The 15,859-nt window shown below is 43.9% G+C and overlaps 1 protein-coding gene across 4 annotated transcripts in view; it reads right to left on the bottom strand.

Annotated features, from left to right (window-relative positions):
* Nucleotides 1-11,491: 11,491 nt before the first annotated feature.
* anxa6 (annexin A6) overlaps nucleotides 11,492-15,859 on the bottom strand; it is a 30,221-nt gene continuing 25,853 nt past the window's right edge. For all 4 annotated transcript variants that reach the window (XM_018745203.1, XM_018745201.1, XM_018745204.1 and 1 more), the window contains exon 25: nucleotides 11,492-12,720. In XM_018745203.1, coding sequence (XP_018600719.1) covers nucleotides 12,661-12,720 — 60 coding nt within the window. In that variant the 3' untranslated portion in view covers nucleotides 11,492-12,660. The remainder of the gene's footprint in view (nucleotides 12,721-15,859) is intronic.

Below are 15,859 nucleotides of genomic sequence, written 5' to 3'. Positions count from 1 at the left end.
GAGTTGCTGGGTTAGGCTCTGGTTCCCTGCAACCCTGTATGGGACAAGTGGTTCTGGAAATGTGTGTGTGTACTGCATCATAAACATCCAATAGCCTGCAGTTTAAAATCTGTCTAAGGTGATGATTTCTCTTACAGACTGCAGTTCAACAGATGAATTCCAGGTGCAGCCATAACAACCTGGAACTTTATGGTCTGATTGAAATTGTGGACTTAAGGAGAAGCCCAATTCCCACTCACACCAGTAGTGTTCATGGTCTAAGTTCACTTTGACTTGGAGTCCTTCATGTTCTGGAGGATTATAATATCCCAGGAGATCAGATAAGAATGTCCATGAAGAAGGTCTAAGAGAAGATCAATGCCATTATTGAGCTCACCTTTGCCTGCACCATGACCATCTGGTTTGGGGAGGTCACCACCCAAGGCAAGGCCAGGCCATAGTGCACCATCACCCACTCAGCACAGAAGATCATCATTTATGAGCTGCCAAAAATCTACAGGTCCAGGATCAGAAAGTGTGCAGGTAAGATCATTGTAGACCCTTTCCACTCAGGCCTTCACATTTTCCAAGTGATACTTGAGAATAAGAACCCACACAACAAGGCTAAAATACAGATTTTACCTCCAGCAGTGTCACTTTTTATATCCTAAAACAATTTATTTATTTAAATGTCAATCAGGGGGGCGGGGGGCGCGGTGGCGCAGTGGGTTGGACCAGGTCCTACCTTCTGGAGGGTCTGGGGTTCGAGTCCCGCTTGGGGTGCCTTGCGACAGCCTGGCGTCCCGTCCTGGGTGTGTCCCCTCCCCCTCCAGCCTTATGCCCTGTGTTGCCAGGTTAGGCTCTGGCTCCCCGCAACCCTGAATGGAACAAGCGGTTCAGAAAATGTGTGTGTGTGTGTAAATGTCAATCAATTTTACTGTGTGATTAATATTGTCCATTTTTCACCTCTATTGAGAAATGCACATATGCATTCCTATACAAGAAGCCAGCATATATGTAATTGCAACAGTTGATACAACAACATAGGCAAAATTCTGATATTAACTTAAAATAATGGCATATTAAATGTTTAACAGCATTTTGTATAACACAAAATTATAAAAGTCAAAACATTAAGAAAGGCCTTGAGGGTGCAGCAGCTGTGTGGAACTGGCTTAAAAGTGAAATTAGATTTAAAACTGCTAGAAAAGACATCTTTTTTGGGCAGTATTGATAAGCAGAGGTGGCTAGAAATGGTGTACATTTACACTGCTAACTGTACTCAAGTAAATGTTGGGAGAGATTGTACATTTCAAATAATTTTTCACACTGACACTTTCAGCAGAGCACACACACACACACACACACACACACACACACACATTTTCAGAACCGCTTGTCCCTTACGGGGTCACGGGGAACCGGAGCCTACCCGGCAACACAGGGCGTAAGGCCGGAGGGGGAGGGGACACACCCAGGACGGGACGCCAGTCCGCCACAAGGCACCCCAAGTGGGACTTGAACCCCAGACCCACCGGAGAGCAGGACTGCGGTCCAACCCACTGCGCCACCGCACCCCACTCAGCAGAGCACATTTACATCTATTTACTTAGCATTTGTAAAGAAAAAAAAAAAAACATTATTTTACTCTGTTACATTTCTGTCACCCCATTTTCATTATTTTTGAATTTTTCAAATTTAATGCTTTAACTTTCTTGTCTAAAACTCATCAACACAGTAGTATTGCAAGCTCTGACATTACCTGTGGATTTCACCAGGTACTTGTGTCTCTGTCAAGAGTCAATTTTATAATGAACCAATCAAAATGTGTCTCCACTGCCTTTTGACTTCTGTTGTGATTTCACTGGCTAAGTGTGCTAGGAGAGAGACCAATCAGAGTTTAACATTGACCAATCAGAGCTGAAACTGAGTTGAGTCCTGCCATGATTGGACAGCTTGTGAAATCCTCAAAGGGGGTCAACTAGGAAAAAACTGTGAGCTTAAATATGTTTAACATTTGAAATTTATTTTTTTGTATTGTGAGAATTGACTCGTATAACAGATGAACAGGTCTTCATTTTTTAAATACATATTTTTTTTTTAAATATTGGCATGTCCCTCATATTTTATTACCTTAAGTGAATGGATAACATCTTTGGATAAATGCTTGAAAATAACTATAAAAATTATGCAAGTTAAAAAAAGTTATTTAAAGATATTTTTCAACAATAAAAAATGTAAATTAATCTAATTGGTGTAATTGATCTGAAGTATTTTAGTTCACTTATAACAAGTGAAATTGTAATTTGCTAATGGGAGTGAACATCTAATTGCAGGACTAAATTTCACCAAATAAAGAAATATTTATCAATTAATGTTTTGCTTTGCTTATTTATACTTTAATGTGCGTCATAAAGTAGAGCATGAGGTGTCAGTGCAGGCAGTTCACCAGTATTTTTTTGACTGTGGACTTTGCATTTATGCGATCAGTTTGAATATCGAATTTTATTTATACAGCAGATTTAAAGTATTGAAAAGATGAGTTAAAACTACACATTGTAAATGTTAATATTGCTAGTAATAAGCTTCATTTCAATCAAAGCAACTTGACTGAAAGTAAAATGTCACAAAAAATCCAGTTGTGAGTACATAATGAAATTCTCTATGGTGCTGTAGGTATCAGTGATCCACAGCCCACTGAACAACATTAACCTCTCTTCACTGTCACTGATATCATATCTCAAAGTCAGACCTTCCTCAAAACAATGTTTAACAATACAATGTGAGAAGCACATGTTGTCCTTCACACACTTTGCTCACCTCTGTGCAGCACTCAGAAAACATGGTACGTGCTCTAATTACAAACAACAGTGACACGGGGATATAAAAATGTACCATGACAATGTGAAGAAAGGACTAAAAGCATGAGCGTCAAGGAGCTGCTGCCTGTTCTGGATCGCCACAACCAAGGATCATTTCAAAGTGCCACGTACTAAAGTAATACCTGTGCACAGCAGACAGTTCATGTCTTTTGCAAGTGTAAAGTATACAACGGTGCAAGAATGGAAGTACAGAATAATAAAGGTAATTGTTAAAACTCGACAAAAAAAGCCTGGGGATCCCCTGCTTCTTTTTTCTATTTCCTGTTGACACATAGAAACTGTCACACTTCCTCTGTGAGTATTTATATTGAGCACCTATCTGATCACAGAGTTATCGCAAGGGAACAAAAATGTACGATAACATACAGCGCTACAGTGAAAGACTGCAATAAACACGCTAAATCAACTGGGTTTCTTTAGCACCAATATATATATACAGTATATAGCAGTATAACAGCCGGTCAGCATTTCAATAAAAGTGTTTCAAAGCCACGATTAGAGCAGAAATGAATTTGAAAAAGATCGGAGAGCAGCACTGATCAATTATTGAAAGTGAGAGGCTGAACACACTTTTTTATGTTTACTGCTGTGACCCCTTGCTTCTCTTGAAAGCTGAGTTTTGTACTGATACGCTGGAGTAATTACTGGCTTTTGCGGTTATTGAAAGGATTTTTTTAGGGAAGAGGAAGAGTGCCACGGCCTTCTCCAGGACCAGTGCAAGCAAATGAATCTGAACTGATGACAGTTTAAGACTATTTATTCTGTGACATGAGTCCAACATGAAAAGAACATTTCTGTCTTATTGTCAGCATCTGCTCTGCTTCAAACCACGTTTTCTAGATTCCATACAAACACCTCTTTAGTAGTAAAAGCTTACAATTCCATCATATTGACAATCAGTAAAATGACCTTATGGCAGTTTTAGTGTAATTCACTGTAAATCAAAATAAAAAGTAAATAATAGTGATTGATCAACAACCATGGTTGATCACAAGGTGTGTACTGTAGACGTGGTGCCAAGAACAACACAGAAAACCGCTGTCACCTGGGCACTTCATACCTTTATGAACTAAAACATGAAAATTAAAAAAAACTACTATTTCAGACCAAAATGTCAATGAGATCTTGCAGATGGAAAATCTGTTATTTCCAAAAAAGGTTCACAACGCTTTTAATATGAATACTGTGTAATTTAGAAAAATGACATAGTCTCATAAAAATCTCTACAGTCTTACCAATGTTTATCATTAAGAAGACACTAGCACTTCAAACTTATCAGAAGCTAAAATGATCTAAAGGCTTGTTGTACTCAGAAACTTTTATTCTATTTTCATTAAATTCAGTTTTATTTATATTGGAGAAAAGCGTCTGCTAAGTGAATAAATGTATTTAAATGAGAAGCACAATAGAATATTACAACTTTTACTAATTGATTTGTAAATTACATATGCTTCACTAATATAAATAATTTTCTACTTTTTTAACTGAAAAATAATATAAAGTAATACGGCCTTACGCCCTGTGTTACCGGGTAGGCTCCGGTTCCCCGTGACCCTGTATGGGACAAGCGGTTCTGAAAATGTATGTATGTAAGGTAAATATTTCTTTAACGTAGTGTCACGTCCCGCGCAGCTGGCACATCGGCGACACCTTCCGCTTCCTGATAGGAGCGGCAACAAAGAGGGAAGCCGAGGAAGCCCAGCCATGGAACCTTATTTTGCTTCCCTGTTTCCCTGTGAGCCGGGTTTCAGTGAACCTATTCCGACATCGACCCTTTGCCTGTTTATTCCCGACCACGTTCTTTGCCTAGCCCTTTGTACTACGTTTGCTGATCGCCTGCCCCTTGACTTTGCTTTTTGGATTCTGATTCGGCTTCATTGAACATCGGTATGAGCACTCTGCGCTTGAGTCCGTCCTCGCTACGCGCAACCATGACAGGTAGTTTCAGTTATAGGCCTGCACCGCCACCTTTTTATTCTGTTAAACAAAACATATCCAGCTGACCAAAAAATATATGCAGCATTTGCTGATGACATAGTTGGACAAAATGGTAATATTGTGGCATATGGCGTGCTGGGGTTGGATGGGGCAAAGAAGGACACACAAGCTATTGCATTCATCACGAATGTTTTATTAGAACACCCGCTGTCAATAAAATAATGTTCTCGGGCCAAGAACCCCATTTCCGCAAGGACCTGTGCTCCAAACCAGCCTTCCCAGCCTGCTTAGTGCCTCCAGGCTCTTTCTTTGACGCTGCCAAACACAGTCAACCCCATTAGTTTCCCCATAAATCGCACTAGTGGTTGAACCCTCTGTTTACAGTTTACCCACCATTCAACTATTCACATTAAACAATTCTTCTCGTCCAAACACACAGTAACGCAGGTCGTTACAATATATTCCGGTATAATGGTTTATGTTTGCCAAAGGGGTTGGTTTGCTGCCATGTGGGTCAGCATGCATGTGAGGTCCACTTATGATGTGTCACGGACAGAAGAAGAGGAAGCTGCCAGGAGGAAGTTCAAGGACAAGGGCAGCAATGTTGAGCAAGTGATGCAAAGCTCAGGATGAGGCCTGCAGTAAGACTGGCCTCAAAGTAAACCCAAGACTTTCTGATGACAAGAAGCACACAATGAGAAGAGAGCAAAAGTAGACAAAAGGCATGAAATGTAGACACAGATGTAACTCACATAAATGTGAAGCCCACTCAGCACTCTCCGAGTAAAGAGTGTGTGGGGAAGCTCTTGAGCTGCCTCTTCATGCAGGCTGGGGATTCCCACTGAAGGGAAGGGCTTGTGTCTCACTGTGAAAGAGCAGCTTCTGTTCCCAGTCCTGGTTGTGGTCCTGCTCCTGGTCCTGCTTCTGCTCCTGGTACTACTGCTGCTCCTGGTCCTGCTCCTGGTTCTGATCCTGGCCCGGTCCAGCAGCTTTCTCTGTCTGCTCACATGTTGCTTCATAGCATGTTGGAAACTCAATGTTGCACAATGTGGGAAACCGATACAGCCATTGCATCATTAAGCAATTTAACATGGATGAATCACATCTTGCAAACACTGCATTTTACTGGTATTCATATGTGGCTTGTGTTTTTGTTGACCTTCTCAGTTGGTGCAATGTGGGACATGCCAAAGAAGCAACATGTGGCCCACACAGTTTTGAGATGGAGCTTTTAGAAGTCATATCAGTGGAGAGTGTTCCCATACACAAGTGTGAGCCACGAGAAACAGCTCTCTGCCATAGCTGAAGCATGAAACATGAAGCAACAAATTGTTCAAATCGCACAAAAAAAAACAGCCCACATTTTAAAACATCTAAGGATGGGAGGTTTTTTTTGTCTTACTGTGTATAGTGTACTCAATCAGCTTCAGCATTGAAAAAGGAGATATTTTTATTATAACAAATGTCTTATGAGATGAGAAATGAATTGCTAAATATATGTATATATGGCTTTTCAACTTACAAGTCAAATTATTCAACTTTTCTCTCTTCATATTCATGTTCAGGAAGGAAGACACAGCTGATGGGGATGGTTAAGACAGTCTCTGGGATTCAAGTCTACTGCAGGGGATTTCCTAACCTCATACTTTTATTTCTTCTGCTCTTTAGGCTTCAAAGGAGGCCTGAAAACAGAAATGGCAGCTCCAAAACACATAAAAATAATAATAATAAAAAAAAAACCAAACATGCAGTCACACATGGCATGGCTCCTTGTGCACCAGCGACTAAACTGCAAGGCTGCAGTAAATGGTCCAGCCTTCACCTTTATACACTGCATAACAAGAAGCCCCCGCAGAGAATAAATATACACCATTCCACTCATTTTTAGTCATTCAGTTCATTAACTTTGTTGCACGGTACATAGAAATGACTAATCATGCTAATATTCACTATTTAACGCAGAAAATAGGAAACGGACAAGTGTGATGCATGCACACACTGATGTGAAAGCTGGACTCCAGGCCACCTGGTGCAAACATTTCCAGTGACCTCAGTGAAGGGCAAAGAAACAAATATGCGGATAAAGCCAATAATGCCAGGTCTTGTTAAGGCTGTTGTGCTTCCACAGCATACCATCACAGAGGGACGGTTTCCATGCTCCTTATGCACGGCCGTTCCTCCGGGTTCATTTGTTCTGTGAAATCATACAAATTCCCCTTGTAAAGGGGGTCAAAGTACCACTATTTCATAGGTTCCCTGACAAAAAATATGTTGACTAAATGAAAATATCCAAATTTACTTGTATGCACGACAGTAATAATAGCAACACAATTCATGACCATTTTAATGAAATCATTATTACTAGCTTGTCTATCAAAGTTACCATCCATCCATCCATCCATCTTCCTCCGCTTATCCAGGACCGGGTCGCAGGGGCAGTAGTCCGAGCAGAGCCCCCCAGACTTCCCTCTCCCCACACACCTCCTCCAGCTCCTCTGGGGGAACCCCAAGGCGTTCCCAGGCCAGCTGGGAGACGTAGTCTCTCCAACGTGTCCTGGGTCTGCCCCGAGGCCTCCTCCCAGTGGGACATGCCCGGAACACCTCACCAGGGAGGCGTCCAGGAGGCATCCAAAACAGGTGCCCGAGCCACCTCAACTGGCTCCTCTCGATGCAGAGGAGCAGCGGCTCTACTCCGAGCTCCTCCCGGGTGAGGAGCTACTCCTATCTCTAAGGGTGCGCCCAGCCACTCCGCGGAGGAAACTCATTTCTGCCGCTTGTATCCGCGATCTCATTCTTTCGGTCATGATCCAAAGTTCATGACCATAGGTGAGGGTAGGAATGTAGATCGACCAGTAAATTGAGAGCTTCGTCTTACAACTCAGCTCCTTCTTCACCACAACAGACCGGTACAATGACCACATTACTGCGGACGCCACACCGATCCGTCTGTCAACCTGCTGCTCCGTTTTTCCCTCACTCGTGAACAAGACCTCGAGATACTTAAACTCCTCCACTTGAGGGAGCAACTCCTCCCTAACCCAGAGGGGGCAATCCACCTTTTTCCGACCGAGAACCATGGCCTCGGATTTGGAGGTGCCGATTCTCATCCCCGCCGCTTCGTACTCGGCTGCAAAGCTTTCCAGTGCACGCTGCAAGTCTTGATTCGATGAAGCCAACAGGACCACATCGTCCGCAAAGAGCAGAGACGAGATCCTGCTGCCACCAAAACAGACACCCTCCGTTGCGTGGCTGCGCCTAGAAATTCTGTCCATGAAGATAATGAACAGAATCGGTGACAAAGGGCAGCCCTGGCGGAGTCCAACATGCACCGGGAACAGGTCTGACTTGCTGCCAGCAATGCGAACCAAGCTCCTGCTCCGGTCATACAGGGAATGAAAAGCCCATAACAGCGAGCCCTGGACCCCATTATCCCGAAGCACCCCCCACAGGATCCCACGAGGGACACGGTCGAATGCCTTCTCCAGGTCCACAAAACACATGTGGACTGGTTGGGCAAACTCCCATGAACCCTCCAACACCCTAGTGAGGGTATAGAGCTGGTCCAGTGTTCCACGGCCAGGGCAAAACCGCATTGCTCCTCTTGAATCCGAGGTTCGACTATCAGTCGGATTTTCCTCTCCAGTACCCCGGCATAGACTTTCTCAGGGAGGCTAAGGAGTGTGAGCCCCTATAGTTGGAACACAATCTCCGGTCCCCCTTCTTAAAAAGAGGGACCACCACCCCGGTCTGCCAGTCCAGAGGCACCGTTCCCGAGCTCCATGCAATGCTGCAGAGGTGTGTCAGCCAAGACAGCCCCCACAACATCCAGAGACTTGAGAAACTCGGGGTGGATCTTATCCACCCCCGGAGCCTTGCCACCGAGGAGTTTTTTAACTACCTCAGCAACTTCAGCCAAGGTAATGGACGCGCCCCCCTCCGAGTCCCCAGCCATGCAGAAGGCATGTCGGAGGGATTGAGGAGTTCCTCAAAGTACTCCTTCCACCGCCCAAGGACATCCTCAGTTGAGGTCAGCAGCGCACCACTTCCACTGTAAACAGTGTTGGAAGAACACTGCTTCCCCCTTCCGAGTTGCCGGACGGTTTGCCAGAATCTCTTTGAGGCCGACCAAAAGTCTTCTTCCATGGCCTCACTGAACTCCTCCTAAGCCCGAGTTTTGCCGCGGTGACTGCCAGAGCCACGTTCCATCTGGCCCGCTGGTACCAGTCAGCTGCTTCAGGAGTCCCATGAGCCAGCCAGGCCCGATAGAACTCCTTCTTCAGCTTGACGGCATCCCTTACCTCCAGTGTCCACCACCGTGTTCAGGGATTGCTGCCGCGACAGGTGCCGGAGGCTTTACGGCCTCAGCTCCGAACCGCCACCCCGAAAATGGAAGCGTGGAACATAGTCCATTCGGACTCAATGTCCGCAGTCTCCCTCGGGACCTGGTTGAAGCTCTGTCGGAGGTGGGAGTTGAAGACCTCTCTGACAGGGGCCTCCGCCAAATGTTCCCAACAGACCCTCACTATGCATTTGGGCCTGCCAGGTCTGTCTAGCTTTTTCCCCCGCCATCGAATCCAACTCACCACCAGGTGGTGATCAGTTGACAGCTCAGCCCCTCTCTTCACCCGAGTGTCCAAGACATATGGCCGAAGGTCAGAAGAAATGACTACAAAGTTGATCATCGACCTCCGACCTAGGATGTCCTGGTGCCAAGTGCACTGATGGACACCCTTATGCATGAACATGGTGTTCGTTATGGATAAACCGTGACTAGCACAGAAATCCAATAACAACTCACCACTTGGGTTCAGATCAGGGAGGCCATTCCTCCCAATCACGCCCCTCCAGGTCTCACTGTCACTGCCCACGTGGGCGTTAAAGTCCCCCAGTAGAACGACAGAGTCCCCAGTGGGAGCGCTTTCCAACATGCCCCCCAGGGACTCTAAAAAGGCCAGGTACTCTGCACTGCCGCTAGGCGCATAAGCACAAACGACAGTGAGAGACCGTTCCCTGACCCAAAGGCGCAGGGAGACGACCCTCTAATTCACCGGGGTAGACTCCAACACATGGCGGCTGAACTGGGAGGCTATTAATAAGCCCACACCCGCCCGCTGCCTCTCTCCCTGGGCAACGCCAGAATAGTGGAGAGTCCACCCTTGGTCGAGAAGAGCGGTTCCAGAACCCAAGCTGTGAGTGGAAGTGAGCCCGACTATATCTAGACGGTATCTCTCAACCTCCTGCACTAGCTCAGGCTCCTTCCTCACCAGTGAGGTGACATTCCAAGTCCCAAAGGCCAGAGTTGGCACCCAAGGTTTGGGTCGGCTGGGCACTCGGCCCCAACCACCGCCCAAATCACAACGCACCGGCCCCTTACGGTCTCTCCGCGAGGTGGTGAGCCCACCGAAGAGCGGTTCCATGTCTTGGCTTCGGGCATATGCCCGTGGGCATAGGCCTGGCCACCAGGCGCTTGCATGCGAGCCCCCCGCCAGGTCTGGCTCCAGGGTGGGGCCCCGGTGACCCCATACCGGGCGGGGTAAATGAGAACCTAGATTTGATGGTCATTATAAGGGGGTTATCAAAGTTACATTTTCATAAATTGAACTGCTGGTCCATTCACAGGCTCAGGGAGGTCAAGAGCCTATCCAATAAGAGTGGGGATGTAAAACAAGGTATGTTTATGGTATGAAAAGATCAAGTTCAGAGGATCACTGCCTGTGTCTTTCACTGCGCACACATAAGCTACATTTAGATGATCCTTGTAGAGTTACTGAAAAATATCCAAAATTAAATGATCTCCATTTGATTGCGAGGTTCAGGAATTATTTACTCTAGTGTAAGGGTATTTGTGTTGTAAACACTGCATGATTTCAATAAAAGTTAATAGTTACATGTTTATAGTTATTATTTATCTGAAGGACTCATGGTCACATCTCATTCCTGCTGTAGTATCCTACCCTGTAGTACCTCTCAGATAAAAGAATAATAATAATATTATTATTATTATTGTTATTATTATTAGCATTATTATCATTATTATCACAACAACAATATTGAATCTTCTCTTTCAGTTGTGATATTAGACTTACCTACTTGTTTTATGCAATGCAACTTGGAGAACCAATGCAAGTATTTTTGCACCTGAACTACTTCCATTTTTCTACTACGCGCATGATTTCCTCTAAGCCAAAATGTGGAATTAACAACACAGGTATTATGTCAGATGAAGAAGACTGGTTTTGATAATAATCATTATGACCAAATACCCATTTTGTGGAATACAAGGGACACAAGCGGCCCACATACTTTCAAGCAGCCCTGTATGTCTTCCAAATTTATCACCGCAATGCCTGAGATTTTCACACAACACAGCCAATGAATAACTGGAGGGACATCTGTACTGTGCAGACTTTAGTGATTCTGATTTAATGGTCAAAGTGAATTTTGAGTTACAAATAAACTGAGTTATGGACAGAGCTCTCACTGGCGTTTCTATGCTGAAGAGCCTGTACCCTGAAAAATTTTCATCACTCTACTTTAGAACTGAACAATGGTGCATAATCCAGTGTGATAGCAGTAAACAGGAGAAAATAAGTAAAACACAATAGGAAAGTTAGAGTTAAGTGAACCTCACTGTTATTTATTGTCACAGAAGGCAAAGATGCATTGTGAAGAACACAATATATGCTGCTGGTGGTTCGTTGGCTCTCCCAGCACGAAGCAAGTGTTGTGTTGTGCACAATTGTTTATGGTAGTGTGAGTCTTGACTGCACTGTATCACAGGGCTTCCCCAGCATTTGTTGTATATACTAAAAAGAAATTGGCACCAATCTATTTCAAAATAACTTTTTTTTTTTTTTACCTTTCTGCTCTGGTATTTATACACACATTTATCAAAATAGAACTGACAGATGTGCTCTGCTATGGTATGCCAAAAAGTATTTTGGCAGCCAGAATTAAACATTTTTTGTACATCCAAAGTGCAATATTGGAATATAATATGCTTGGAACAATGTTCAAATTCAGTTACTGAATTGTTTTTGCATTGACCATTTATTTTTTGTCATCATTACCTGGAGTAAACAGAACACAGAAAAAGGTACCAACTGTCATCTTTGTGTAGGATGGTACAGGAGACCAGACTCAAGTGCAGGTGCTGTGTTTATTAAGGGGCAAGACAGAAGAATGGTCAAGGTACAGACAGGGCAGTGGTGTCCGAAGTAGGTTCCACGGTTTGTCCTCTAGCAAGCTGCTCCTCTTATTGCCTGCTGATGATTGCCGCAGGTGCAGGGGAGAGGCGTGCTGCCTGGTGCGTGACACCTTGTGACTGTGTTTTAAACATGGTATTTTAGAGAGTACAATGATGTCAGTAAATATTGGCAAGCATTGCGTGTGAAAATGAACAGAAATTAACTGACAGACTGGACACATGGTACAGACTGCACTAAACGGCCCAGTCTTGAATTGCCTTTATTAAGACGCTTATTTGCAATTATGGCTTTTCGTGTGTTTTACATATATATGTGTCACTTCTATCAGTACAAGCCCGTTAATGCTTCTCCATTAATGCCATGCCATATGCATACTTATACATACATACATAGAAACAAACACACAAATACTCACACTCCAAAACACACAAATCTGAGTTGTTTTCGTACGAAGCCTGTTGGGCACCTTGGCAGAGAATCAAAGTACACAGGATATACAGTGAAAATGAACAGTGAAGAAATACAGTGAAGATTTATGGTGATGTGAACAGTGAAGATGGACAATGAGAAGGCAGTCCAGGGGTCTTGTTGCTTCTGCCTCGTGGTGTGGAAAACACAGTGTCTTGGCGTTTTGGCGTGGCACACGGGTGGTCTTAGTCCTGCCCTCCACAGAGCAGCAGCAGAGCTTTACAGTAGTCCCCAGAGGTGTCACTCTGTGGGAGACAGCAGGCCCATCTCTTTACACACAGCTGAGTTGAGCAGCACGGAGGTCAACACTTTCCACCCCCCGAACCCAAGCAACACTCCACATACGTCATTCTGCTGAGCAGGATGAGGTCTGCTTCAAGCGATTTAATCTCAGACATAGAATGTGAGTGTAACTCAGCCCAAGAGTGTGTAAAAGATGTGTGACGGCAATGAACTGGGGTGTTATGGAGCAGTATGCACCAGCTCATAGTTCCACAGTGCAAGGAGCAATGCAAGAGTCTCTTGCTCTACTGTGAAGGAGGTCTTCACGCTGTCTTCACAAAGCAAGCAAAGCATGCTGGGGAAAATCCTGAATAGCTGTGCTACAGCCTCCCCACGGGGCCTCTTGGTTGTCTCCTCCCCCATAAATAGCACCCAGTGTTTGTAGAAGTGCAAATGAGTGTCCTGTCATACAGAGGCCGCCCGCCCGCCCCAGTGCTTTTCACTGGCACCTTCTGGGAACGTGCAACATGTCAGGTCTCAGTAACTAACAAAATAATCACTTAATACATCTCTGCTCCAAAATACACGGATCAAAATCCCGTACAGTAAGAAATTGCTATAATGTCTTTTAAGAAAATAAATGAGCAGCAAGTAGTGCAGTGGTTTGTGATGGTGCCTTCATGTTGAAGGACCAGATTTGAATCCCACCTCCTTCTGCAGTGCCCTTAATCAAGATACTTAGGTATTGGTACAGTAAAAATTACTTACTGGTATCAATGGGTTATTCATTGCAAGTCACTTTGGATAGAAGTGTCACATGAGCGTAAATACAGTTTTTTTTTCCTCACAATTTTCTCCAGTGGTCATTATGTGGTCGTTTTACTTCCACAGTAAGTACTTTATTCTGTCCTGGGGCTTTGAGCAGACACTTGTATCAGATGTTTTGGGACAGAGATGGTATCTCAAACTTAAAAGGTTTTTCTGTCCGGTGTCCATCTGTCTGTTTTCTCAATGTAGTATATTAACCTTGTGATGTTCAGCTTTATTGGTCATGGGGACTGTTGCAGTCATGGAAATTGTTGAGCACAGTGACTGGTGATATTTCCTTGTGATGTGTTTTGGGCCTGTGCCCTGCGCTATGAGATGTAGGGTCACTGTGAAACAGGCTGTGACAAACACAATGCCAAGGTAACCTGTTAAAGGCAGGAATGTGATTTTGCTTGTCAAGGTCTGGGTTCTATGTTGTCGTGAAAAATCTTTGTGTGTCCGAGTGTTTTATGTTAAGGTGAAGAGGGCTCCTAAGGCTGATCGGTTCCAGGGGGAGAGAGGAATTTCTTCCACAACCTGTATATTACCCTAGAAACACTGACCAGTAGTGTACAAGTAGGGTTTACATTGTGCTACTCAGAATCCTCTCTTTTAAATTAAAGGAGCTTCATAGTCCAGCAGTTTATTTATATGGTCACACTTTTCCAAAACAGAACGAACCATATACTTCCTTTCTATCAAACTGACAGTCGCAGCAAGTAACCTTGCTTAAACCTTGTTTAAGGTTTACTGTGTTTTTACTACTGTTATAATCCAGAGTGTGTTACTTCCATCTAAACTGCGTGTAGAACTAGGTCACTGGTTTTTGTGCACTTCTTACAAACTTTGCACAATTGTACATCAGACCATCCATCATGATCACCCTCATATTTCCCATTATTTTCCTTTGCCTGCTGAGCTTGGAAATAATAATGTTATTCTGTTGTCATTATTATTATTATTATTATTATTATTATTATTATTATTAGAGGTTTACCAATTTTGAATGTCCCATTCTAGAAGCAGGTAAATCAAAATGTTAAGGTGAAGTGTTTCCCACACGCCCGTGTGTCTCTAACCCTAATCCTAAGGCACCCACTCTAATGCTGCACGTTGGTCATGATGAAATTCGCTATCAGCAGTTGTAGGTGTTAAAGAGCTTTCTGTGTAATACAGCTAGAAGTAAGTTCTGAAATCTAATAGTGTCAGTTTATGGAGGACACAGAGCAGTCTACAGCACACTGGTGTCTTTCAACAGTTGGTTAGAGACATGCTGCTGCTCTAATCATTTATCTTTTGCTAACAATTGGGATGATTTCTGGGAAAGGCAGGGTTTTTCATGCATGATGGCGTACAGCCTAACTGGAGGGGTTCTTTTGTACTGTCTCAGAACTGGACCTGTAAGTTGCAGGACTGACTTGGGTCATCTCCTTTAGCATGATGTATTCATGGGTCTGTTCCTGGAATAAGAAGCCAGTTCCTGTGTGATGGTGTTTCTTGTGGCTTGTTCACTGTGGACCTTAGTACTATAAGTAAAAACTGTAACTGGAGCCAAAAAAGAGAGACTTTGGTATTATAAGACCACAGCATTTAGCTAGGCTTAGCGACAATAGCATTTGTGCTGGAAATCCAAATTCTTTCTAAACAACTGAACTGAATGCATTACTGCCTTTAGTAGACTCATATATACACACTGACTAAAACTGCTTGTCTCAAGCAGGGTTGCAGCAAGGTGGTGCCTAATCTGGCAAGACGGCACAGGGCTGGAGGGGGAGGGGACACACCCAGGGCAGGACACCGGGACACCAGTCCACCACAGAGTACCCCAAGCAGGACTCGAACCCCAGACCCAACAGAGAGCACACCCCAGCCAAACCTGCTGTGCCACTGCTTCCCCCTGGACTTAAATATTGTTCATTAGACATTTGCTCCATTAACTAATAAAGTCACATTGGTAAATGATTTCTGACCTAAATGAAGTCTGACCTATTATTTGTCACTGAAACTGGGTTCAAAGAGTCTGATATAATGCCGTTTATTGAAGCTGCTCCAGACAGATATAATTATTTACGTAAATCTCGTTCTGTTTTGTGGAGATGGAGCCAGTGTTCTTTTAAATATTGAACTACAGCTAACCCTCAGAAGTCTTGATAACTTTGCATCATTTGAAGTCTTGACACTAGATCCTAAGCCAAAACTTAACAATTATATTGTTTTTCTGTATTCTGCCTGGGGCTGTACTCTTCTTTCCTTGATAAATCTAGTAACTTTACAGTTGATTTAGCCATCACCCATGACAAAATAATCATGATGGGTAATTTTAATATTTATACAGATGTGTCATTTGATGCTCTC

The sequence above is a fragment of the Scleropages formosus genome, chromosome 13, assembly GCF_900964775.1.
Source record: "Scleropages formosus chromosome 13, fSclFor1.1, whole genome shotgun sequence".
Taxonomy (NCBI): Eukaryota; Metazoa; Chordata; class Actinopteri; order Osteoglossiformes; family Osteoglossidae; genus Scleropages; species Scleropages formosus.
This window is presented reverse-complemented; position numbering and strand designations above follow the sequence as displayed.